The 25,596-nt window shown below is 59.8% G+C and overlaps 1 protein-coding gene across 2 annotated transcripts; it reads left to right on the top strand.

Annotated features, from left to right (window-relative positions):
- Positions 1-17,149: 17,149 nt before the first annotated feature.
- Positions 17,150-25,591, top strand: CREB3L3 (cAMP responsive element binding protein 3 like 3). 2 transcript variants are annotated; one of them, XM_081287333.1, is made up of 10 exons: positions 17,150-17,275; positions 17,610-17,735; positions 17,988-18,279; positions 19,003-19,106; positions 20,902-21,033; positions 21,737-21,843; positions 24,014-24,082; positions 24,499-24,583; positions 24,708-24,804; positions 24,948-25,591. In XM_081287333.1, exons 1-10 carry the CDS (start codon positions 17,252-17,254, stop codon positions 25,259-25,261), a joined length of 1,350 nt encoding a protein of 449 aa, XP_081143459.1. In that variant the 5' UTR covers positions 17,150-17,251; the 3' UTR covers positions 25,262-25,591. The 2 variants fall into 2 exon arrangements, with proteins under 2 accessions (XP_081143459.1, XP_081143460.1); XM_081287334.1 differs by having other exon boundaries at positions 20,908-21,033.
- The last annotated feature ends 5 nt before the right edge of the window (positions 25,592-25,596 follow it).

Below are 25,596 nucleotides of genomic sequence, written 5' to 3' on the forward strand. Positions count from 1 at the left end.
CTCCGCCTCCATCTGGGGTTGGCGTGTGGCTCAGGGGTAGAGCACTTGCTCAGTGCGCAGGAGACCCTGGGGTCTGTCCCCATCGAGGCAAAAATAAAATAAGGGAGACAGAGGGGAGGCGGCTGACTTTTCAGCATCTGCTCTTTTCTGTGGTGTAAATCTTCCCAGTGTCCTTCAGCCTGTGACAGCTTCACGAGTCATCAGTGTGTCGCGCCTATCGATAATGTGTCCCTTTTTACCACTAAGTAATATTCCACAATTTATCCATTCACTGGTTGAGGTTCATTCAAGGCTGTTGAATGTCCCTTCCACGTGGACAGTGAGTCCTTCCCTGTTGGAGGGCGTCTCGACAATTCATAGACTTTTTATTATTGTTGACTGGGTTTGGGATTTAGCCACAGGCCCAGCACTTTTCATTGTGTTTTGTTTTGAGACGGTTCTCACTGAGTTGCTCCATCTTTCAACCCTCCTGCCCAAGCCTCGGGAGTCGCTGGGATCACAGGGGTGACCGCTGCCTTGGCCTCCTTGGCTCAGCCTGGTGGTTCTGGGGTACTCTGGGGGCGGTGGCAGCCATCACCTGTTCTCCTCCTACGGGAGAGTGTGCAGCATGCATTTGGGGAATCGCCCTTGCTGCAGGTCAGCACGTGAGTTCTTCAGGAGAACAAAGACAGGGGTCTTTCCTAATGGCGGCTCCAGCCTGCCCAGTGCCTCCCCGAGGCCCTGCTACAGGCCACTTTGCTCACAGGTCACTCGGCCCCCAGGGGTTGTCAGTCCCTGCCCCCTGGAGCTCGGGACACGCTCAGCTTCGGGTTGGCACATGGCTACTGTTGTATTCTGACCCCTGGCCCTGCACCTGACTTGTCCACTGGTACTGTCCCTTCGAGGACAAGGAAGACCTTGCATCCGTCTCCTCTTCCTCGACGGCTCCTGCAGGTGCTGGGTCTGCAGGTGCCTCGGAGGAGTGGACAGTGTCTTTGTCCTCGTCACCTGATCCCTGGCACTTACTATCAGCCAGGAGCAATGATGCTGGGGCACAGGGCACAGGGCACCACACCCTTGCCCAGCGACACCACTCAGCACTCTGCACAGTTTGCTGTGACCTTCTGGAGCCGCAGGACTTTCTACGTGTCACCCGTTCCAATAGCTTTCTTCTGAGTTACATCTTTTCCCTGTTCCAGGGACTTGGGCAGCTCCTGAATGGCTCCTCCCAGGAAATAAATTTCTGATAGCTTTCCTGATAGATTGAATCCAAGGTGACACTTATCTTGTTTAGGCACCAAGTAGAATTAATGTCGCCTGAGTACCTTGCTCCTATCTGGAGACACACCTCACTTTATCTCTCACCTGGGCAATGGATCTAACTGAAAGAACAGAGGACCCTGCCCGAGGACGAGTGGGTCTCTGCTTGAATATGGTGGGACCAGGAAGTTCACATCCAGCTGTGTGCCAACAGGAGATTCCCGTGGAAATGTCCTCAGTGCCCACACGCTGGGTTCCAGTGCAGCCCCAGGAGCTGGGCTCCATCCCCAGCCTCACAAGGAAAACAACGTAAAAGAGACTTCGAAGCTTGCGTTACAGAGTTCTTGCGTGGACACCATTCTCATAAGATGAAGAAGGCTTGGCCTTATTTGTCACGAGGGAGATGCAAATCTGAACCATCGCCAGGGCCAGAGCAGGTGCGGTGCACCTGTGGCCCAGGACCCGGGGCTGAGGCGGGATCTCCCAGGGCTGGGATTTGAAGCCGGCCTGCGTGACCCAGGGAGGCCCTGCTGGGAAACAAAACCACCAAAAAGTGTGGGGGCGGGGGGAACCACCCCATAATAAAAAGCTAGAACAGCTAAAATAGAGACAGTGCCAGGCCAACTGGGAATGTGAGCAACGTGGACTCACACAAATGCTGGGGGAACGTGAAGTGCTGGGCACGGTGGAAACGGGTTTTGGCAGCTGCTTGTACAACCAGACACACACCTACCGGAGAGCACGGCGGCTCCACTCCTGGTGTTGACCCAAGAGCACTGAAGTCAGGCTCACACAGACACCCAAACACCAACGTTCCTGAAAGCATTATTTGTACTAGGACCAAAACCGGAAACAGCCTTGAATGAACCTCAACCAGTGAATGGATAAATTGTGGATTGAATGGGTTTTTAAGAAATCGAGTGGATAAAAAGTGGAATATTACTCAGCGGTAAAAAGGGACACATTATTGATAGGCACGACACGCTGATGACTTGTGAAGGCTGTCATAGGCTGAAGGCAGTCTCCAAATGCCACATGTGGAACCAGGCCATTTATGGGACATTCTGTTAACAACATTACGTGGATGGAGAAGCGGTCGTCGGGGTCCAGGGTCAGGGCTGGGTGAGGTGTGCAGTAAGCTGATTCCCCCACGGAGCTGGGCATGTTGTGTCCTGGTTGTGGTCATGCGAATCTACATATGTCACCAAATCTCATAGAGCTCCATGGACATCAAAAAACAATCAGGCAAAAAAAAAAAAAAAAAAACTGTGTGTAGAAGCTTAGGGGCCAGGGCTAGGGCTGGGGCTCAGTGGTAGAGCGCTTGCCTAGCACATGTGATGCACGGGGTTCAATTCTCAGCACCACATTTAAAAAATTAGGAAATGAAATAAAGGTATTGTGGCACTCGACCACTGAGCCACATCCCCAGCCCTATTTTGTATTGTATTTAGAGACGGTCTCATGGAGTTGTTCAGCGCTTTTGCTGAGGTTAGCTTTGAACTTGAGATCCTCCTGCCTCAGCCTCCCGGGCTGCTGGGATCACAGGTGTGCGCCACCAGCTTAAACGATTTTTTAAAAGGAAAACTAGGCATTTTGAAGGTCAGGGGTGGAGATACGGTGACCTGTTTTCTTCGGCCTGAGCTCCTCATAGTTCTGCCTCAACTGTTGCCCCTGGAGCTGCAGCCGGCCAGCACCTTGCAGGGCCAGCACTCACCCATCTTGGCGTCTGGTTCTGACCACCGTGTGCACTGTGAGCAGCTCTCTGAGCGAGCAAAGGAGGCTGCGTCGGGCCCTGTGCAGTGCGAAGGCATGGGGCAGACACACCTGGGCTCAGAGCCGTACCCTGCAGGTGCCAGGGTTTTCATCTTAAATCCAGCCCGGATTAAAGACCCCGTCCGTCCCAGGCGGAGCTGCCCAGCTTCTCCCACAGCCTGCAGCGCAGCCTCAGCGGCCCGCCGTGCGCTGCTGATCTTCCGCTCTAGCTCAGAGGACCTGAGAGGTATCAGGTCCTAACAAAGGTAAGGCCCACACCTGCTGGTGGACCGTGCAGCTGCTGAGGGGAGCAGTTCAGGGGCTCCCCAGAAGCTGGCCACCAAGTCACCCAGGGCCCAGCAGCTCCACCCCAGGCTGTACGGGAGAGAACTGGGGACAGGGAGGCCCACCTGGCTGGACACATGCGGCTGCTCTGTCCCCCGCAGCCCTGTGGAAGCTGCTGGCCTCAGCAGCAGGCTGGGTGCCACCCAGTGGTAGGGTACCTGGTCCCCAGGAAGCCCGAGGCTCCGTCCCCAGCACCGTCCCAGACTCCAGGGACGGAGGAGCGGGTGGACGTTATTCAGCTGGAGACAGAGAGGAGACCCTGACACCTGCTGCAGCACAGGTGGCTTCCCAAGGTCCTGGTTAGCACGAGGAGCCCGTCCCAGACGGCCTTGGTCATGACTGTTCCTGTGGCACCTACAGAGCAGGTCACAGGAGACAGACTAGATTCCGGCTGCAGGAGCGGGGAGGAGGACTGGGTGACTCCTCCTGGGTGCCGGGTCTTCTTTTGGGGGAGATGCCCTATTTTGAAACGGAATAGATCTGGTAGTCAAAAACGCTGTCCATGGACTAAGGGAGGCCGTGTGGTGCACTGTAAAGTGGTGAATTTTGTTTTGTGAGTCTCGCCTCAGTTTTTGTTGTGCCTGGGAGTGAAACCAGGGGTGCTCTACCACTGGACCACACCCCGACACTTTTTATATATTTTGAAACAGGGCCTCACTAAGTTGCTAAGATTGGCCTCAAACTTGTGATCCTCCTGCCTTAGCCTCCAGGGTACTGAAATGATAGGTTTTTACCTCCACGCTTGGGCTGAGTACATATATTTTTTTAAAATTATGCCAGCGTTATGTGTAACAAGCTACAGTGGTGTAAGCATGGGCTGGGGCTGGGGCTCAGTGGCAGAGCGTGTGCCTAGCATGTATGAGGCACTGGGTTGGATCCTCAGCACCACATAAAAATAAAATAAAAGGTATTGTGTCCACCTACAACTAAAAGACAAATGTTAACCAAAATAGTGGGCTGGGGCTGTAGCCCAGCAGTAGCACACTTGCCTGGCATGTGGGAGGCACTGGGTTCAATTCTCAGCACCATAAATAAATAGATAGATAGATATAGATAATCTAAAAAAATTTTTTAAATAGTGTAAGCACAGCCTTTATATGCAATAGGAAATTAATAGTCATGTGCCTTGTTCTTGCAAGGTTCTCTTTCCTGCAGGGGCCTGGAAGGGAGCCTGAAGCCCCCTCATGGCACACTTGAGTGGGTGACGGTGAGCTGCTGTGTATCTTCTCACCTTTGGGTGCAGTGACATCAAGTTCACAGCATGAAGTGGGCCGAGGCAGGAGCCCTTTCGCTCTGGGAGTGGGCAGTAGTATAAACGGGGCCGTATCCATGGTGGTGGTGGTGGTGGTGGTCTTGTGTGTGGTTGGTTTCTTGTTGTGTTTTCTAGATCCAGGGTCAGCAGATTTCTCTTAAAGTTTCAGACTGTAAATACGTCCACTCCCTGGCCCTGTAGTCTCCTTTGCAACTGCTCAACTCCATGGTCACACCGGGAAAGCCACCATAGAAAACACTCACCAGGGTGCACGCCTGTAATCCCAGCGGCTCGGGAGGCTGAGGCAGGAGGATTGCGAGTTCAAAGCCAGCCTCAGCTATGGCGAGGTGCTAAGCTATTCAGTGAGACTCTGTCTCTAAATAAACTACAAAATAGGGCTGGGGGTGTGGCTCAGTGGTCAAGTGCCCCTGAGTTCAGTACCCAGTAACCCCCCCCCAAAAAAGGAAAGAAAACACTAGCCAAATGTACATGGCCCGGTGACAATTAAACTTTATTTACATAAACAGGTGGCGGGCCATAGCGTGCCAGTCCCTGGTCTAGACTCCAGAGAGCGGTGGAGGAGGGCTGATACTGCAGATCCAGTTCAGAGATGTCCTGTCCACAGGGTTGGAACACGCAGGAGGAGGAACAGTCCCAGTGTTACAACACACCGTGGGATTCACCAGCTGTCGATGACCCTGGGAAATGCCAACGACTCTCACCTCACTATTCACACAGACGAGAACTCGCCAGCTTTCGTGTCTGAACTTCCCGTCTGCCTGTGGACACGAAGGCTTGGCGGACATCAAACCAGAATCTACGATGAGGGTCCTGTCCATCGCGCTGTGCATCCCCCCAGTGGCATCAATTGCACAAGACGCAGCTTCCCCACCCCCAGCAGTGGGCCAACCTGGCTGTCCCTGGGTGTTGAGCTGACCCCCACCTGCTGGCCTTCACGCCCTCGGGGGTCGGCTCAGCACCAGGCAGAACCCGTCCTGGGGGTAGGGACATTTGCCACTTATTTCACTCAACCAAAGCGCCCTGTCTGCCTCTGTGCGTCCCGGGGTGCAGGTGCTGGGGCGGGGCAGGCACACAGGGAACAGCCTGAGCTGAGGCACCAGGGCCCGAGGGTCCTCCAGGGCTGTGTGACGGGCACCATGCCCCAGGGGTGGGCGGGGAGGATGCTATCTGCAAGCTTCGAGGACCCAGGAAGGGCAGGAAGCAGATGCACTCACCACTGTCTTGCCCTCATTTAATTACTTAAAGGGACTATTATTTAGCGAGGACTTAAATAGATGGCATTGTCCCTTGATTTATTTGTCCTGAGCTGGAGCTCACCTAACTTCAAATCCACCCTCTGAGTGTCTGGGTTGGGCAACTCTCACCACCACCTAATTCCAGAACATTCAGCACCCAGAGAGCAGGTCCTCGGAGCAGGCAGCCTGGGTTCCCGCCTGCCCGCCATGCCCTCTGCTTTCTGCTTCCTGCAGGTGGATGCCTGGGGGCTCCTGTCACCGGCTTCAGAGTTGGGCTGGTAGAATGTCTCCAGATCAGATGAAAAAAAAAAAAAAAGGGTTTGGATGAGATGTTGAAATTACCCTGATCAAAGTTCCAAACTCAAGGTTTCAAGACAGAGCAATGGCTTTTTTTTTTTAAGAGGGGTAATTAACAATTTCCCAGCCTAAGCAAGATCAGCTGGGTGTGTGCAGGTCTCATTCTGAAGGTCGGTGTCCCCTGGTGACCCCCACTTTATGGATGTTCTCACTTGTAGACAGGATTGCCATATGTCCTGCGGGGCATTTGCTAAAAGCGGGTTTTGTTGTTGTCATTTGACACTGATGATCAGCCCAGGGGTGCTAACCACTGGGCAACATCACCAGACCTTTTAATATTTTATTAGAGACAGGGTCTCGGTGAATTGCTTAGGGCCTCCCTAAGTTGCTGAGGCTGGCTTTGAACTTGCGATCCTCCTGCCTCAGTCTCCCGAGTCATTGAGATTACAGGTGTGCTGCCCCCCCCCCCCCCCCGTGCCCAGTCCAGCCCCTTTTTATTTTTTTTATTTTTTATTTTGAGACAGGATCTCACTAAGTTGCTGAAGCTGGCCTTGACGTTATGATCCTCCTGCCTCAGCCTCACAGGTTGCTGGGGTGACAGGTGTGCACCACCATGTCCGGCAACATGGGGTCTTGAAAAACTCGTTTCAGCCCTCTGGGCTTTGGTCCCCACCACACATGCGCGCGCGCACACACACACACACACACACACACAGGAGATGGAGCCCAGGGCCTCTAAGTGCTCTACCACTGAGCCTCACCCCAGCCCTTCTTGAGACTGGTCTCCCTGAATCACTGAGGCTGGCCTTGAACTTGTCCTCCTGCCTCAACCTCCTGAGGAGCTGGGGTCACGGATGTGGTCACCACACCACCTGGGCTGTTTTCCCCTTTTGCTCTGCACCATGATTTCCTCCTTTGACACCGGAGTAAAGATGGGCGATTCCTTCTCATAAAAACCCAGATAGTACAGATAACAGTTCCTCATGTCAGTCGGGGGTGGGTCCCTGGTCCCCCTTGGAGACCCAGACCTGAGGGTGCTCATGTTCCTCGTATGAAATGGCATCGTGTTGGCACAGAACCCTGGGCCTCTTCCCGTGGACCTTCATCCTCTACGACTTGGGATACTTGACCCGATGCAAGGTCGTGAGCCGGCCCTGACATCCTGTTCCTAGGGAGCAATGGCAAGAAAACCAGGGTGTTCGGACCCTGGCGGGTGAACGCGAGGTGCAGAACCCAGGGGCCCCTCCAGCCCCTGGATTTGGGCCCCGAGGCCTGGGGGCCACCCGGCCTCTCCACCCACCAAGAAGCTCGGACAGAAGCCAAGGCTGGCGGCGGTGCCCCGCGGACTGTGGGCGCCGCGGGGGAAGTTCCTGGGGGTCTCCGTGTCACCAGGTCCTCTAGAGCCCTTCCCCACGGTTGACAGAGGGTAAGGCCCATCCTGGGCCAGCGGGCGCCTGGGCCCACCCGACCCGGGCGCGAGGCCTCCTTCCTGGGGCCGCGGGGCCGAGGTGCCCGCGGCCGTCGGGGTCGGTGTCGCGTCTTGGGCGGTGGCGCTGGCCGGGGGCGTCTGCGGGGAGGCCCTGGAAGGCGGCGGGCCCCTGGCTCTGGCCGCGGCGGGTCGGCGGGGCCCGGGCGCAGGCGCGCTGCTCGCGGCGTCCTCTAGAGGGCGCCAGCGCTGGCCGGCCGCGCCGCCGTCCGTCAGTCGGTCGGTCCTGGGTGGGAAGCCAGCGGGGAGCCCGCAGGCTTGGAGGAGGGGAGGACGAAGGTGGGCCGGGCGCGCTTTCTCCCTCTTTTCGGTGTGGGGATGGAACCTGGGCTGTAGCACTGAGCCACAGGCCCACATTGTGCCTATTTCTCTGTTCTGGGACAGGGTCTCTAGGTGGCCCAGGCTGGCCTCCACCTTGGGATCCTTCTGCTCCAGCCTCCCAGGTGGCTGGGACGACAGGCGGGCAGCACGGCTCGCGGCCTGGAGGACTTTCTTCGGGGTCGCTGGGTGCCTGCCGTGACTCCTGTCTATCCAGAGCACCCGGCTCTGCCCTCCTCCTTCAAACAGCACCTGAGAAAGCGGTGGTGACCCTGCGCCCACGGAAGTCTGCCTCTGGGGCTGGAGTGGGGCTCAGGGGTGCAGCGCGACTGAGGCCCTGGGCACCATCCTCAGCACCAGAAAAGAGAAAGTAAACAAATAAACAAAATGTGAATTTAATTGGCTTTTCCTGTGACAAAATTATGAAATGATTTTTCTATACTTTTAGACTCTTAAAAGCCAAGACAGTGGGGCTGGGGACATAGCTCAGTTGGCAGAGTGCTTGCCTCACATGCACAAGGCCCTGGGCTCCATCCCCATCACCACTCTCACACACACACACACACACACACACACGCCAAGACAGGGGTGGTGCTCGCCTAGCACGCCTGAGACCCAGCGCCCACCAAGGAAGGAAATAAATAAAGTCGAAAAGCCGCTCTTAGCCTGCAGGGTGACCAAGAGCGGGCAGCCCAGGGCACAGGTGTCAATGGGCACCCTTGGGGTCTCAAGAGACTCAGGTCAACAGGGTGGCAGGAAACCTCGGCCGATGCTCCCTAGATGCAGACACAGATGTTCAGACGCAGGGTTTCAGGTAGCCGACTTAGCCCCTGCAGGGAACCCGCTGTGACCTCCCTCTGTGACTAATAGTTCTGCCTTGCAGTGACTGGCAGTGACTGGGGTGGCACAGAGGTCAGCGCTCGCCTGGCTCAGGCAAGGCCCTGCGTCCGTCCCCAGCACGGCAAGGAAGAAACAGGGGAAAGAGAGGCACAGAATGGTAAGAAAATATAGAGTGGGGATGTCCTCTAGTCAGGCACATGCACATCCCCTCTGTCCCAGCGGTGCACGATCATGAAGGTGACAGTCACAGGGTCACACAGACAGCAGGTATGATCAGTCAGCACAATTAAAGTCAAGGTCATCACTCCCTTGATGGGTTTTTGTGGGGTGCTGGGGTTTCACCCAGGGGTGATGCACCCCAGAGCTGCGCCCCTGGCCCCTTGTATTCCTCACTCTGAGAAGACAGGGCCTCTAAGTTCCCAGGCTGCTCTGGAACTTGCGATCCTCCTGCCTCAGCCTCCAGAGCCGCAGGGCTGACAGGCGTGGCCACTGCGCGGGAGCTAAGGATGGTGTTATTAACTGGTGTGTGTGTGGGGGGAATAGTCAAAAGGAGACTAATATTTCATGACATGCGCAAGGTATATAGGATCCAAGTCCCAGTGCCCACACATGAAGTTTTATTGGCGCAGTCACTCCTCTGTTATCTGCAGCCGCTGCTGCACGCATGCTGGGCCACACTCCCTTGGGGCCTGAAAAGCGGCAAATGTTGGGCCGGTGAGCTCCGTGGTTAGCACCCTCCTAGCACACAAGGGTCCTGTTTCCAACTCATCATTGGAAAATAAAACAACAACAACCAAAAAAAAAAAAAAAAAAAAACCTGCAAATGTTTACTAACTGGCTCTCTTACAAAGCTTGCTGACCCCTGATTTAGATCAATAATAAACTTTGTAGAGCACGAGCCCTGGGTCACTTGATGTGGCTCAGAATTGCTTGTACATAAAACACCCATTTGGGGAAGGAGGAAGATGAGGCACAGAGAGGTCAAATATCTTGCCTAAGTCACACAGCGGGCACTCTGTGCTGGACATCACGGCCCCGCCCAGATTACCTTGCCTGACTTCAGCTAGAGTGTGGCTGTCGGGGCAGCTCTGGGTCAGTGTCACAGCCGAGGTCTGGAGCCCCCTCTCCAAGACCTGGCATCCCCAGGTGTGAAATAGGGTTGCAAACAGTCCCCCACCCACCACGTTTCTGGAGGATCCAAGGGATCCTCAGCACAGTGCCTAGTATACAGTGGGGGCTCAATAAATGATCAGTGTGGTTTTAATCGGGTTGGGCACTTAGCCTCAGAACTTTGCCTGTGAACAATGGGGCTCTTTTTCTCAGAGAAGGAAAGATCAAGAGGTGTGCGTCTGACAGGATTCGAGGTACAAAGTAAGTTCTCAGCGGGTGTCCGTGCGTGAATTTCTTGTGAAAGTTGAACTCAATCCCAATCCCAGCAACTCAGGAGGCTGAGAAGGGAGGACCGAAAGCTGCAGGCCAGCCTTAGCTACTTAGTGAGGGCCCACAACTTAACAAGATCCTGTCATGAAATAAAAAGTGCAGAGGGCTGGGGGTGTGGCTCAGGGTAAATGCCCTGGGTTAACCCCCCCCCCCAGATAAATAAGTTTAATCAGGTGTAAAGCGTTCCTCCCTTCCTGATCCTCTTTTTTCCTTTCTTTTCTCTTTGGTGCTGGAGACGGAACCCAGAGGCTCACACATGCTGGGCAAGTGCTCTGCCACGAAGCCACCCCCAGTCTTTTTTTTCCTTATTGTTTTGGGACAAGGTCTTGCTAAGTTGCTGAGGCTGGCCTCAAACAGGAGATCCTCTTGCTTCAGCCTCCCCAGTGACTTGGGATGGCAGGTGAGGCCAGTGCACGGCCGCCCTCCCCCATGTGAACCTGACCCAGTGGACCTGTCCTCACACGCTGGGCTTCTCCTGCACGCCCACATCTCCCTGGGGCTCTCCAGGGCCCCCATTCTCAGGCAGATTTCCGCGGGATTGAACATCAACCCTGACACTGGAGCTGGCAGGAGCTTGACACAGCCAAGGGATCCGTCCTCAGGGTACAGACGAGGAACTGCCCCGAGGAGAGAGGCAACATCAGAGCCGCGCAGGGTGAGCTGGGCCAGGACCTGCGAGAGCCGGCGCTGCCTGGGCAGGTCCCCACCCTGGCTTGGAGTGGCCGTCCGTCTTGGGCTCTTTGAGCGGTGCCCTTCATCGTCCCCAAACTCATCGAAGCTGTTGGACCAGCGGCTGCGCCTGTCATCCCAGCTACTAGGGAGGCAGAAGCGGGAGAATCCCAAGCAGCAGGCCTGTCGGGCAGCTCGGCGAGACCCTGGCTCAAACACAAACAACACAACAAGGGTGTGTGTGCTGGGACTAGCTCCGAGGTGAGCCTCGCCTAGCATGGTGAGGGCTGGGTCCAGCCCAGCTGCAAAAAGATGGAAGAAATAGAGAAATACGAAGCCAGGGGACGCTATGGACGTTCCTGGGACTGCAGGCACAGAACCCGGCTTCTCGGGGCAAACGCTCAGCACAGACTGTGACAGCCGTGGGAAGACAGTGCCGGCCTCCGCCAGGCCAGGCCCAAAGCAGATTAACTGAACAAAGAAGGCGGAAGGCCTTCAGTCACCATCGCTGGATGAGAACTGTCACCAATGTCCCCACAAGAACCAGAACTTTGCACAGAGGTCACTGCAGCCTGGAACAGAATCACTTCTGCAGGGACATCGGCCCAGCCACGGTGGACAGAAGCACCCTCTTGACTGACCCCTGAGGCCAGGGATGATGGCTTCAAAGTGACCATGTGACTGTCCCTTTTTCCTCCGCCTCCCGGGGATTTGCTCAGGGTCCCTCCACTGCCCACCCACCTTGCAGCCCTCTTGGGCCACCTGCTGGGGTGGACAGGCAAGCTGCGCTGGGGGTGGCGTTGGAGACCCTGGCCTGGCGCTCCTCCCTCCCTCCCCCCTCCTTTCTGGGCCTGCGCCGCACCCTGCCCCGGGCCTGCATCCGGGAAAGCGGGGTGGGCTGGCTGCATTCCCCTGAAGTTCATCCAGGACCTCGGAAGGTGACCTGATTCAGAAGCAGGGTCTTTCCCGAGCTGACCAAGTTCGAGTGACGCCCCTGCCGCGGGCCCTGTGCATCAGACGGTGTCCTTACAGGAGAAGGAAATGCCGGCCTGAAGGACGCAGGGAAAGCTCTGGACAAGCCAGGGCCAGAGGCCTCAATCCCCTGGACACCTGGGCTTGAACTTCCGCCTGCTGAACTGTGGGAGATGCTTTTCCGCTGCTGGGGCGGCTCCCGCGGTGGGGCTCCTGCCCTGGAGCCGGGCACCTCCTGCCTGGGGACCAGAGGAGGGGCTGCCCAGACCACCCCTGCAGCCAGCAGGGCCTCCGGCCTCCTTTCCCTGGTGAGAGGGCTCGCTGCACCCCTGGGACCCACCAGCCACAAAGCCATCTCCTGGATGAGATGGTGACTAGACATGGAGGGGGGGAACAGGCCCGGGAAGTGGGGCTGGCTGACAGCGGTGGCTGACTCCCAGGAAGCGTGCTGGCCTCCAACTTGCGGTCCTCTGGCCTTGGCCACCCCAGCTGCTAGGATGACAGGGTTCCCGTGCGCCCAGCTGCGTGGCTGTCCCTCGCATGGCCCCGGGGTGGACCTGCCCCCTCCTGTGTGAATGCCACGTCAGCACCTTCCCCACCTGGCGCACGGGTTCCAGGGGGTGGGGCGGGGAGTGCTTTGCCAATCGTGAGGTCTGTTGTGTCCCCAACACCTGGCATGCAGCAGGTGCTCAATAAATCCAGTGGCTGTGGGAGTGAATGGATGAGTGTCCTCCTTTCTTAGGGAGGGCAGGGCGGGTCCTCCCTCATCCTCCCTCGTGTCATCTGGAGGCCACCCCCAGAGCAGAGGCCAGACTTCCCGGAACAGCCCTGGTGTGGGAGGAGCGGGCCGGCCTCAGGGAAGAGGCTCCGCATTGCCCAAGAGAGGGGGTCAGAGTCCCTGCGGCCTCCCTGCCCATCCCGCCACACCCACGTCACGAGGGAGTTGCTCATCGCCTGGCAGCGCTCCAGGAGGGTCCCTGAGAGGAGGAGGGAGAGGAGGAGGAGGAGGAGGGAGAAGGCAGGAGCCTCGCTGCGTGGACTCCCTCCTTTGTCCCCCAGAACGTCACTAAAGGGAAGCGTGTGAGCCCCTTGGGGTGAGAACACCCAGGAGAGAGGAGGGGCATAGGTCATCTGGAGGGGGCCCCTGGGGGTGGCCTCCCCTCCTGGCTTGAGGCAGGCAGTGGCCACCGAGAGTCACACCCCTCCCTGCCCCTCTGTCCCCATGCGCCCAGGTGCACCCTCATGGCATGACCAGATTTGCACCAGGGCCAAAGGGCTGAGGAAACAGAAAAATGACAGGTGGCATTGACTGGGCGTCACGAGACGGTCCCGCAGACACAGTCACAATAGTGGCAGCCGTGAGCTCAGGGCCTCGCCAAATTGCTGGGGCTGGCTTTGAACTCCCCATCCTCCTGCCTCAGCCTCTGCGGCGGCTGGGACGGAGGCGTGGCCACTGCACCTGGCTCAAGTTTTAGTTTGAATTAATCAAAATGAAATAACATTGAAAATCCAGTTCACAGTTCCATGTCCCTCCTCCAGCTATTCAAGAGTCACCTGTGGCCTGTGATCCTGTTCTGAAAGGGTGGCTCCAAGCAAGGCGCAGGGGCAAGTAATCCCAAGCCCTCAGGAGTCTGAGGCAGGAGGATCACGAGTTCAAACCCAGTCTCAGCAACTCAGTGAGGCCCTAAGCAACCCAGCGAGACCCTGACTCTAATAAAATATATAAAAGGGCTGGACATGTGGCACAAGCCAGTTATCCCCGGGGCCTGGGAGGCTGAGGCAGGAGGATCATGAGTTCAAAGCCAGCCTCAGCAAAGGCACAGTAAGCAACTCAGTGAAATCCTGTCTCTAAATAAATACAGAAATAGGGCTGGGGATGGGGCTCAGTGGCCAAATGCCCCTGAGTCCAATCCCTGGTACCCCCCAAAGGAAAAAAAAAAAACAGAAAGTGTGGGTCCACTGTATTAAGGCCGACGCCAGCCGCCAGCAAGACCCGCCCAGGAAGGCTGAGAACCCGGTGTGTTGCTCTTCTGGTTTTTGCAGCTCAGGGCTGGACCAGGGCCCGGAGCCTGCTGCGCAAGCACCACCACGGAGCCCCGCCCCAGCCCATAGTTAATTCTTTGGTTTTGCAAACCACGTGGCTTCTGCCAAGATGCCTCCACTGGGCAGATGCAGCTGGAAAGCAGCTACAGACGTGCACAGCGAGGGCGGGGCCGGGTGCCAATAAAGCTTTATTTATAAACGCAAATGAGGGCAGGGTCCGCCTGGGGGGCTGAGGCGTGGAAAGAGCACAGACGTGGAGCTGAATGACATTTCAACGAGTATCCATGCCCCTCACCCAGGTCCCTGTGCCTGGATCAGGGCAGACACTGCAGCAGTCCCTTGGGTGGCTGCCTGCCACAGAATAAAGAGACTCCCGGTGCCGGTGGCTGTGCTGGCACGGTCTGTCTCCGGGGCTGGGCACTGAACCCGCGCCCAGCGCTGAGCTGCGCCTCGTCCCTTCTGTTTTCTGAGACAGAGTCCTGCTGAGGCATCTGCTCCCCGCCACCCCTGTCCTCCCCGCTGGTGACCCCTGCTCTTCTCTTTTCTTGATCACCACTTTTCAGCGACACAAAAGACCAGCGTGTCCTGTTGGTCTTTCTGCCCCTGGATTAGGTCACTTAACGTGATGTCCTCCAGGTCCCCTGTGTTGCTTGACTGACAGGATGTCACTCATTTTTCTGGCTGATGCTGCCTGCTGCGCACTGACCACACCTCGGCTGCCCCTCGTGGAGCATTTCGGTCGATTCGACAGCAAGATGAAGGCGAAGTCCCCTGCAGCAGAGGTCTGTGGTGGCACCTGTGGCCCCGGAAGGTAGGAGTGGGAGGACGGCGGGGCCCAGGTGGCCAGGGCAGGAGGGAAGCCCCCTGAAACAGAAGCTGAGAGACAGAGAGACCCAACCTCCCCCAACCTCCTCCAAAGACATGGGGGAGGGGCCTGGGCCTGGGCCTGTGGGTGACAGGCCTGCGCCCACCCCTCAGCCACGCGCCCCACAAGCCCGCTGCACCGCCTCTGCCCGGTTGGCTCCTGGGCACTGGCCCTGTGCCCTGCCGGCCAGCGAGCCCTCCGGGGAGCTTCTGGTTGGGGACCTTCTGTCCGCTGGCCTCGTTTCAAAGCACGGAGGGTGTCTTTTGGGTGCAGGGGACACACACTTCCTCCCAGCCCCCTGCTGCCCGAGGTCCGGGAGCTTCCTGGTGCTGCACTCTGCCCCCGGGGGGCTGCTGGACGGGGCTGCCGCACCCTGAGCCGCTTCCCAGCCCTGGGTATCTTAAGACAGGGTCTCACTGAGTCGCTGAGGCTGAATTTCCCATCCTCCTGCCTCAGCCTCCAGAGTCTCTGGAATGACGGTGTGGCCCCTGCAGCCAGCTCGGGTGCTGGTGAGTCCCTTCCCTGCGGCCAGCAGAGAGTCAACAGCTGTTTTTAGAAACGGGAAGGGCGGTTGTCCTCGGGGAGGGAGAGGTGATGTCTGTCCCCATTAAGGTCGGGTGGCCCAGGCCTGGCCTTCCTCCCCGTGGGTCTCCCCCGGAGGGAGGAGGAAGCGACTCACCCAAGGGCACTGTGTTCCCTGGAGTCATCAACGGGTGACAGAGGCGGCCGAGTCCAGAAACCACATGTCACCTGCTTCCCCCCACTGCAGGTGCCCTCACCCCAGCGCTGGGCCCACCCACCACCCCTCAAGAGCCGACGCGGAGGGGAGACACGGGAGACCTGAGGCCAGGTCGAGGCCACCGCGGGCAGCCAGGGGGGTGGACTGTCACAGGCCCCAGCACCGGGCAAACCTGCGGGTCCTTCTCTGGGGGGCGTCCTTGGCACTGCAGGGCGCTGAGCAGCACTCCTGGCCTCCACCCAGGCCTGGACACCCCAGTAGCCACACCACGGGGTCCCCAGGCAGCACCAGGGTCCCCTGGGGGCGACTTGTATCACGCAAGTTATCGTCAGGGAGAAGCACCTCGGGCGCCGCAGCCCTCCTCACCCTCCGCCCATCAGGGAGCAAAGCCAGGCGTGAGGTCTCGTGAGCAAGGACACTGTTGGCACCCAGCCTCGTGCCCTGCGCCCAGAAGCCTCGGTTTTGTCATCCATTCACCTGTTTCCAACAGCTCCCTGCTGCGTTCAAACCAAACTCCTCCCACAGCCGTGGCCCCTGCTGCGTTCAAACCTAACTCCTCCCACAGCCGTGGCCCCTGCAAGAACTGCCTGTGCCTTCCCTGACTCCCTCCTCCTCACTCCAAACACCAGCCTCATCCCGCCCCAGGGCCTTTGCACGAGCTGTTCCTTCAGCCTGGCTCTGCCTCATGCTCCAGGCCTCTCCTCTGGGGGGTTTTCCGGCCCCGCAGTGGCCCTCGCCTCGTGTCTGCCCTCCTTCACCTGGTACTCGTCTGCATCCACATCTAGCTTCTTCTTTACTGCTAGAGCCTAAAGCCGTGGCTGGCACACAGTAGGTGCTTAACAAGTAACAACTGACTGAGCACCTACTATGTGTTAGGTCCTTTCTGAGACACTGGGGACTCAGCACTGAGCAAGAAATTGCACCCTGGTCCCTAAGGAGCCAACATCCTAGGGAAGAGGGACAAGGGAAGACAAAAAACAAATACGATTTAAACTAGTGGAGAGTCTAGTCAAAGTGCCAACGCGATAAAGAGGCGGAGACGGGAGTCCTCTCTACTGGGGGCAAAGATGGCTGTCACTGGACTGAGCTGATTCATAAACAACGACCACGGGAAGATATGCCACAGATGACCACAGAACAGGGAGGAGGGCACAGGAGGGGAGTTCAGGTAGCTCGCAGTGCAAAGGCCCTGAGGCAGGAAGTTTAGCTCGATCAACGTTGACTAATGAACCACAGATGATTCTAGAAGGACTTGACCTCAGGGATTCGACAGTGGGGGGCAAGGAGCAGGCTGGTCTTGGAGGCTGGGCAGGAGGTTGGCAGCTCAGATGAGGGAAGGGAGTTCCCAGAAAAGGAACCGGCTTTGTTCCGACCTGGGGACAGGACTGTCCCAGGGACCGTGAGCTATCCCGATCCAACGTCCGGTGACTGAAGAAAAGAGTCCCTGAAAGTAGGAAAAAGGTCACGGCGCGGCCCAGACACCGAGGACTTTGGCCTTTGCCCACTGCAGGCTGGAAAGCACACAACCGAGATAACGGTCCGCGTCCCGCCCGCAGCCCGCGCCCCACTGGCCCTGGACCCTGTCCGTCCACCCTGGCCGCCAATCAACGCCCGGGGCTGGGCGAGCGCGGCGGGGCCTATTTCAGCATCTCCTGGGGGTGGTGACAGGGCACAGCCAGGAGCCAGCGGGTGGGTGGGCCTCGGGCTGGCAGCGGAGACCAGGAGTGTGGAGGGGCCCATGGACGGGGGCCTCGCTGTCCAGGTGAGTGGTGGCTCCGGGCCCCACGGCTGCGGGGGCCACTCTGCAGACGGTTCCAGGCCGTCCAGTACCGCGGCCCGCCGCTGCCCGGGCTGCAGGGCGGATGGGGAGGCCCAGGCCGCGCCGCCCCCTCCTGGACCAGCCCTTCCCTGGTCCCCTGTGGCCTCCGGGGCTCCCGGGCGGGCAGTTCCAACAGGCGCCCGGGCCCCGCCGATGGCGCTCCGAGAACTGTCACCTGAGGTCCCCGCGGCCGCCGTCAGGTTCAGGGGCCCAGCCCGGGGCTGAGCTGGGGGGGTGCCCGAGGGGCTGGTGACCTCACGCCGTCCCTCCGCCCCAGATGGCTTCCCCCGCCTGCGCCGTGGGCCCCATGGACAGCCTGGAGCTCCTGGACCTCCTGTTTGACCGGCAGGACGGCGTCCTGAGACACGTGGAGCTGGCCGAGCGCTGGAGCCCCGCGGGCCAGGTCAGCAGCGCCCGCAGCCCCCGCTCCGCTCCCACCCAGTGGCTTGTCAGGCGCAGCCGCCTGCGCACAGGTGCGGGGCGGAGGCTCAGAGAGGGCAGGAACAATCCAGGGTCGCTCAGCAATTTGGAACTCAGGCCACACTCACGCCTGGGGCCTGTGCCTCCCTCCCTGGGTGTTTCCGGTCACCCCAGTTCAGGAGCGTCCTGGCTCTGCGCGGACCCCAACTCCCGCCCCTCCCTCTTCCTGGGGCAGGTGCTGCCGGGCTCTGACTCGGATGACTTCCTGAGCGCCATCCTGGGCCCTGGAGACTCGGATCCCAGCTCCCCGATCTGGTCCCCCGCGGGCAGTGACAGCGGCATCTCTGAAGACCTCCCCTCTGACCCTCAGGACACCCCTCCACGCAGCGGACTGGCCACCACCCCGGCCAGCTGCCACCCCCATGAGCCTGGCCAGGGGCCCTGCCCCTCCTACCTCCCTGGGCCCCCCTGCCCCGCCAGGCCCTCGGGCCCCCAAGTGCCGGAGGCCTCGGTGGCCATCGACCTGGGTGAGTGGCTGCCTTCCCTGCTCCTGGGCCCCAAGGGGTGCTGCTGGGGCCACTGTGAAGATGGCTCCGGGCCGTCCAGGTCCTGGGCCTGCCTCAGGGAGCTCAGGGGAGAGCTGGGGACCTCCGGGCTGGAGAAGGCCTGATCAGATGGCCCCAGCAGATCAATAATGACTTACTCCAGGGACACTGATGCCCGGGGGCCAGGCAGAGGGCCCCCTGGAGACAGGTGGCCGCTGGGCTTGCCCCTGTCCTTTGGTCTTGCACGGAGCTCTTGTGGGTCTGAGAGGTGAAGTCACCCGAGGCCACCAGCTCCACCCTGGGATCAGAGCCAGGGTCTGTTGGGGCAGCTGCCTACTGTGCGTGGCACCAGCAGGGACGGTGGCATGCGGGGCCAGCCTCACCCCTGTCCTTCGGGGAGACCAGGTCCTGCTGGCTGCCCTGGACCCATCCTGGACAGTGAGAGCCACTGTGCCCTGAGTGGCAGCGGGTCCCCCACCATGTCCTGTGTCTTCTTTGCGCCTTGGTACACCCAGGTGTGCTGGGGGGGTCCATCCCACAGAGGGGTGACCGCTGTCCCCTCAGCCAGGCCCAGGGTCCCAAGCTGTGCCTAGTGCCCCAGCCTGTGGAGGCTGCTCACGGAGACTGGGGAGGCCGGTAGGGCTGGGCGCTGCTGAGGTGCCCCTCTGATGCCCTCCCTGTCCCTGTCCCCTCCTGCCCCATCAGACGTGTGGAGCACAGGGGGCCTGTACACCGAGGAGCAGGCGGACACGCCCTCCCGCTTCAACCTCACCGTGAAAGACCTCCTCCTGTCGGGCAGCGGGGACCTGGTGAGCCTCCATCCCATGCCTGGGACATGGGGCAGGCGGGAGGGGACCCCACACCCCAGCCCCGGGCGTGCAGCCCAGGATGGCAGGGCTGGGCCACTGTGTGCACACGCAGAACCGGGAGAGGAAGAGGCTGGAGTCTGCTGCCACGCGCCCGCCCGGGGCCAGCCACCTTCCAAAGGCCGGGAATCGCCGTCCTTCAATCCGCAGGGGCCTGAAGACGGGCTTTTATTATCCAAATCCCACATTTAAGAAAATGGGCACAGAAGTCCCTGGCTCACGCCAAGCCACCCAGCACCACAGGCTGTCCTAGCACTGGCCTTGGCCCCGTTGTGCTCGCTGCCCACTGGTGGGGGCCACCTGTCCTGCCCAGGGCTTCTCTTACCCTGTAAGACAGACCCCCCCTTTTACAGATGAGAAGGTCAAGTGGCAGAGTCAGGTCTGAAATCCCCTTTGTCTGCTGCCAAAGGTCATCCTGACAGTCTCCGGGGAGGGCCAGGGCGCCTCCGGCGACTGGAGTCACTCAGTGAGCACTGGCCACCTGTGTGCTGGCGTCCAGGTCTCCTGGTCAGGGTGAGGTGACGCACTGCAGGGAGCTCACCCAGAGGGTCCTCCTGGAGGCAGTGGTGCTGCAGCGGCCCCTGAAGGGTCGGTCAGCAGGGAGAAGGACTGGTTTGGGAAGGATTGTCCCGTCCTCGTGCTGGCAGGACCCTGGGGCTGGGGCATGCTAGGCAGGTGCTCCACCCCGAGCGCTCCCCAGCCCGGTCTGTCTTATTTTGAGACAGGGTCTGGTTAAGTTATTCGGGCCGGCCTCCAACTTGGAATCCTCCTGCCTCAGCCTCCTGAGTAGCTAGGACAACAGGGATCTGCCACCTCACTTGGTGGCGACTGGCTTTTATAAATGCATCATTTTTCATGTACCTTTTCCATGTCCACAGTCTTGGGGTCCTGGGGACCTTGTTCCTGTTTCTTCAGATGAAAGTAGACGCAGGCTGGGAGCCTGGCCGGGCTCACAGTGGCCAGGGTGCTAGCCGTGGAGTTTGGACCCAGCCTGGACCAAGACTGTCCCGGAGCAGTGATTCATGGGGTGGCAGCAACAGGAAGGGGAAGGGGGACAGCAGGCAGTGTCCCCAGCCAAGTGCCAGGCAGAAGGGACAAAGTCCAGCCTGCTGGGAGGGACTCTTCCGCGGCCCCTCGGAGGGGGAAGAGCGGGCGCTAGGGCAAGCTACGGGGGGCTGCCCGCTCACCTGGGGGACACGTGCCTCTCAGGAGGCCCCGAAACCCAGGGCCTCTCAGCCAAGATGCTGTGGGCCGGGCCGGGCGGGCGGAGCACCTTCCAGGACTGAGGTCCTCCATCCTCCATCCTGAGTCTCCTATTCCACACGGGACGGGTTGAGGCGAGCCTCCTGCCTCAGCCTCCTGAGCCGCTGGGACGACAGGTGTGCGCCACTGCGCCTGGCTAAACTGAGTCATTTTTTGGGAACAGGGTAGGCAAGTGCACCCACACAGCCTGGGCTCTAATGACGGACGGAGTGGTGTGAAGGGAGATGGCCACCCCTCCCCTGGGTGCCGCACTCAGCTCCCCGCAGGCTCTCCCCCTCCCCGTCCCCTGCCCCTCCTCCAGGTTTAAGCACATGCCACACGGGGTGCCATCTGCCCTTCCTGTTGTTCCTGGCACCCGTCACATGGTCACTGGTGTGGGGCTGGAGGACCCCACCCTCTTTCTCTGCAGGTGTCCCCTGGCTGCTCTGGAGGCCACCGCCTCCCACCTCCAGTGCAATTCCTGTTTTTTCCGCAGCAACAGCAGCACCTGGCAGCCTCTCTGCGACCTGGCAACGGGCACTGTCAGGAGCTGGTGCTGACGGAGGACGAGAAGAAGCTGCTGGCCAAGGAGGGCATCACCCTGCCCACCCAGCTGCCCCTCACCAAGGTGGGAGGGACACCCGGCTCCCCTCCGAATCCCACAGCAGACCACAGCACTAGAGGGTCAGGACGGTGGGTCACCAGCCGAATTCCACCCTGAAAACCCACTCACAGCAGGTGATGCTGTGCCCAGTGGTGACCAGCTGGCTGGCTGCAGGCTAAAAGCCCTCCTTTGTCCCCTCCCCCGTCCCATCGTGGCTTGTCACGGTCAGAGCTCACACAGTGCCCTGCAGGCCAGCCGCCCTGCACACAGGCTTTGGTGGAACTCCCTGATTTCACCAGCCTCCCCGGGAGCTGACACTTTCTGACGGGGAGATTTCCCCAAAGAGCGATACTCCGCGGCCCTGTTCCCAGATCCCGCGGGCTGCCCCAAAGGCTGAGCGCCTGGTCAGGCTCCGCGGATGGTCCCACTCGGTGTCAACACCCAAGTCCCCATTTCTCTTAACTGGGGCGGGCTCCGAGACAGGTGCGGTGTCCACGGGGGACACCAGACTGCGCAGTCCGGGCGTCACTTGCTGGATTCTTGGGGTTGGGGCGTCCTGCGGAGGACGGAGCCAGGCTGACCCGCGCAGCCGGGCCTCTTGCACACTGCAAGAATGAGGGCGGCAGGCTGGCCTCCCCCGACCAGCGCCCGCCCCGGGGGTCTGAACGGAGTCTGGACAGCAGAGGGGACCGCCCAGACGGCTCAGCCCTCCCCTTTCCCTCTGCAGTACGAGGAGAGAGTCCTGAAGAAAATCCGCCGGAAAATCCGCAACAAACAATCAGCGCAAGAGAGCAGGAAGAAGAAGAAGGAGTACATCGATGGCCTGGAAACTCGGTAACGCGGGGCGGGGGTTGGACCTCGCACTGGGGGAAACTGAGGCTCAGAGAGAGGGACACGGGGTGCCGAGGGTCACAACTGCTAGGGCCTGACAAAATCAGCGTTGCTTCCCCTCGAGAAAGAGTGTTCCCTACGAGGACTCAGGGATCCCCGGAGATGGCTTGGGCAAGGGTCCTGGGGTCCCTGTGCCCCGAGGACATGAAGCTCCTCTCTGATGGCGCTGGAGAATGGTGCCGCTTCAGCCCTGAGAGCACTGGCCGCGGGAGGCAGAGGAGGACCCGGCTGTCCCAAAGGGAGCCCCGAGCTGGCCCCTCGCCCCTCTGAAGGTGCTGAGGGTCCGCAGGGGCCAAGCTCTTCGTCCTTTGGTACAAACAGCAAAGGCGGCCCCCTTTCCGGACCCACAGTGGCCTTGTTGGATGCTGCGGGTCTGTTTGGGTTTTCCGTTTCCTCTTGAGTCGGTTTCCACGTCCTGGTTCCTGGGAAGTCCTCGTGGCACACTGAACTGTCCCTACTCTCTGCTGTTTCAGGCTCCGACGTCCGCATCTGTCGTCACGTCCTCTGAATTCTTCATGTTGTCTACTTGTGCCTTCTTCTACTTTTTGATCAGTCTTCCCAGAATTTTGTCTGTTTTATTCTTCTTATCAAATGACGGTTATCAAAATAATTCCTAACCATGGTTCCCATCAAATAATAACTTTCTGTCTTTTCTTCCCAACTAATTATACATATATGTATGTGAAATTTGGCACTGGGGAGGAAACGCAGGGGCAGGTGATTTACCACTCAGTCACATCCCCAGAGCTTTTTAAAAAATATTTTATTTTTTAGTTACAGTTGGACACAACACCTTTATTTCATTTAGTTATTTTTATACAGTGCTGAGGACCAAACCCAGGGCCTCGTGCTACCACTGAGCCACAACCCCAGGCCCTCCCCAGCCCTTTTTGTTTTTTTGTTTTGAGACAGGGTCTCACTAAGTTGCTTAGAGCCTAAATTGCTGATGCTCGCCTTGAATTTGCAATCCTCCTCCCTCAGTCTCTGAGTCACTGGGACTACAGGCATGCACCACCGTGCCTGGCCACAGCCTCTAGTTTTTGAGGGACTTATTCTGTTGTTCTCTGACTATTGTTTAAATGTGCCTGCTCAGCTCTGGGGCTGGATCAGGGCTATGCATTTCCCTCTCAGCACTGCATTAGCTGCATCCCACTTTGAGGGGGTGTGTGGACTGAGCGTCTCCCACGTGCTGGGCAAGCATTCCTCCCCTGACGTGCACCCCCAGCTCTTTATAAACTTTGAGACAGGGTCACACTGAGTTGCCCAGGCTGGCCTCAAACTTGGGAACCTCTTGCCCAGCCTCCTGGGTGGCCAGGACCACAGGTGCGCATCACCAGGCCTGGTTTAAAGGAGCATTTTCACTGGGGGAATTCGTTCCTTTCCAGTTGCTATGTTGGGCCTACTTTTTGCAAAGGGACTGTGGATCCTTATGCACCTCCCTGCAGAACAGCACACGACCCATCTGCTACCTATGGGGAAAACAAGCTGATGGTGCAAGAGTCTCTGGCCTCAAGAGGAGGATTTTCCCTTAGGAGCCTGTGTTCCCGCTCCCCATTCCCGGTGCTGGGTGCACCCCTGCCCTGGGGTGGAGACGGCCGTGGCCCACCTCATGCTCATCCTCAGCCCAGTGGGACACTTCAAGTCTGCACCCGAGTGTTCTGACTTAAGGCCACCGATGCTGACGGGGAACATGGGTGCCAGCCGCACCCAGGCCAAGATGGGGGCTTGCCTCTGCCCTCTTCCCCGCTTCCCCCGGTGGTGCTGGGGTGGAAGGTGGGCCCTCGTGCTCAGCACCTGCCTGCCGCCCAGCCTGGAGGGGCTGCAGGTCGCGGAGGGCCAGGGCTTCGGCTGGGGTCTCCAACTCTGAGCCTGGCACTCAGCCCTGGGGCTCGGCCGTGGTGGAAGTCCCACCCCACGGGGACTTGGAAACCGACAGACCTGGGCTCCCGTCCTGGCCCTGCACAGGTGCCCAGGCGTGTGTTGTGGTCCCCAGCAACCAGGGGACTGAGGCAGGAGGCCTTTGCTTTCTGGCTTGGGGCCTCCCAGGGAAACATCAGTGGGGACACTTGGTGACAAATTCTGCAAGTCACCAGGTCATTCATTGTTCCTTCAGGATGTCGGCCTGCACTGCCCAGAACCAGGAGCTGCAGAGGAAAGTCCTGCAGCTGGAGAAGCAGAACCTGTGAGCCCACGTCCAGGGTTGGGGGGGCGCAGGAAGTGGGGAGGGTGCCATGGGGCAGGGAATGAGCCCCAGCTCGGTGGGCGCCATCTGTGCAAAGGCCCTGGGGCAGAGGAGGTGGGGGAAGGAGGCAAGGCAGGCTGGGAAGGGCCCCCTGGGCCACAGGGAGGACTTGGGCTTTGGCTTCATAGTGGCCAAGCACCCCCTGGCCGTGTCAGAGCCTGAACCCAGGAGAGGGGCAGGAGAGCCGCGGGGGCCACAGAAGAGCGGGTGGCCTTCTCGTGAGCCATGATGGAGGCGGGCGGGAGCAGTGGGACCCTGAGGGAGGGTGGAACCCAGACTTCGGTGAGGCTGGGGCCTGGGGAATGGGCAGGAGCAGGGCCAGGCCCCGCAGGCTCAGCCGCCCCTGTCCCTCCGAGGTCCCTGCTGGAGCAGCTCAAGAGGCTGCAGGCCATGGTGGTCCAGTCCACCACCAAGTCTGTGCACACGGGCACCTGCACCGCGGTGAGTCCTCTCCCCTGCCCCCCGGGGAGGGGTCTGCAGGAAGTGATGGCCAGCACAGTGCTGGGGTCCCGGGCTGGCCTCCCTCCCTGTGGAGGGGACGCAGGTGACCACCCCTCTCTGGCAGGTCCTGCTGCTGTCCTTCGCCCTCATCGTCCTCCCCTCCATCAGCCCTTTCGCCGCCAACAAGGCCGAAAGCCCAGGGGACTTCGCTCCCGTGCGAGGTGAGTGCCTGCCCCCCACCTCTTCCCGGTGCACCTGGACCCTGGGAGACCTGTGCCCCAGTGTCCCGAGACCGGGGGCCGGGGAGAGGGCCACAGGACTCTGCCCCCGCGGCGTCCCTCCTGAGTCCCCGAACTCTGCTCAGTCTTCTCCAGGACGCTGCACAACGATGCCTCGTCCCGGGTGGCCCCGGACGATGACCTGGCTTCCCAGGCCCCAGGCCCCCGGCCGGACGCTGCTGTGTCCCACAGAGGGCCCCCAGGCGGCCTGGGGACGGACTGGGGCTTCCTGGACATGCTGGCACTGGGCGGGTCAGCAAAGGAGCTGGACAACTCGACCCTGGTTCTGGGCAACTCAACAGAGGAGTTGGGCCCGGCCACCCTGCTGGACTGGGTGGCACCTGAGCCGGTGCTCAGCACAGGACGTGCGGGGCTGGAGGCAGCCGGGGAGGAGCTGTGAGACCCCAGCGTGCCTCCGAGTCCCTGCCCAGGCCACCTGGGGGAGCCCAAGTGGACGGCAGGCCCAGGGAGCAGAGGCGAGGCAGGCCCTGGTGGACACCGCAGCTCACTGCGGGGACAGACGGGAGCTGGCCTAGGTGTGGCCCCAGCGCCCCAGGCCCAGGGCTGGCTGCTGGCCACTGCTCAGCCCCACACAGCGCAGATCGCGACCTGCGCCTGGGTGCCCCTCGGCCTCCCTGCTCACTGGGCAGAGGAAGCTGTCCAGCCTCAGGGACCCTGGACTTCTGAGTGGCCGCCACCCACCACCACCCCTTTTCTAAGACTGCGCGACCGACG

The sequence above is a fragment of the Spermophilus citellus genome (assembly GCF_964194105.1).
Source record: "Spermophilus citellus genome assembly, chromosome: 3".
NCBI lineage: Eukaryota > Metazoa > Chordata > Mammalia > Rodentia > Sciuridae > Spermophilus > Spermophilus citellus.

Bases quoted from the DNA above. Each gene is read 5' to 3' on its own strand.
- CREB3L3 (XM_081287333.1), top strand. From the start codon at position 17,252: ATGGACGGGGGCCTCGCTGTCCAG. The intron at 21,844-24,013 runs GTAACGCGGGGC...TTGTTCCTTCAG, and splicing joins ATCGATGGCCTGGAAACTCG to GATGTCGGCCTGCACTGCCC. The intron at 24,584-24,707 runs GTGAGTCCTCTC...CCTCTCTGGCAG, and splicing joins ACACGGGCACCTGCACCGCG to GTCCTGCTGCTGTCCTTCGC.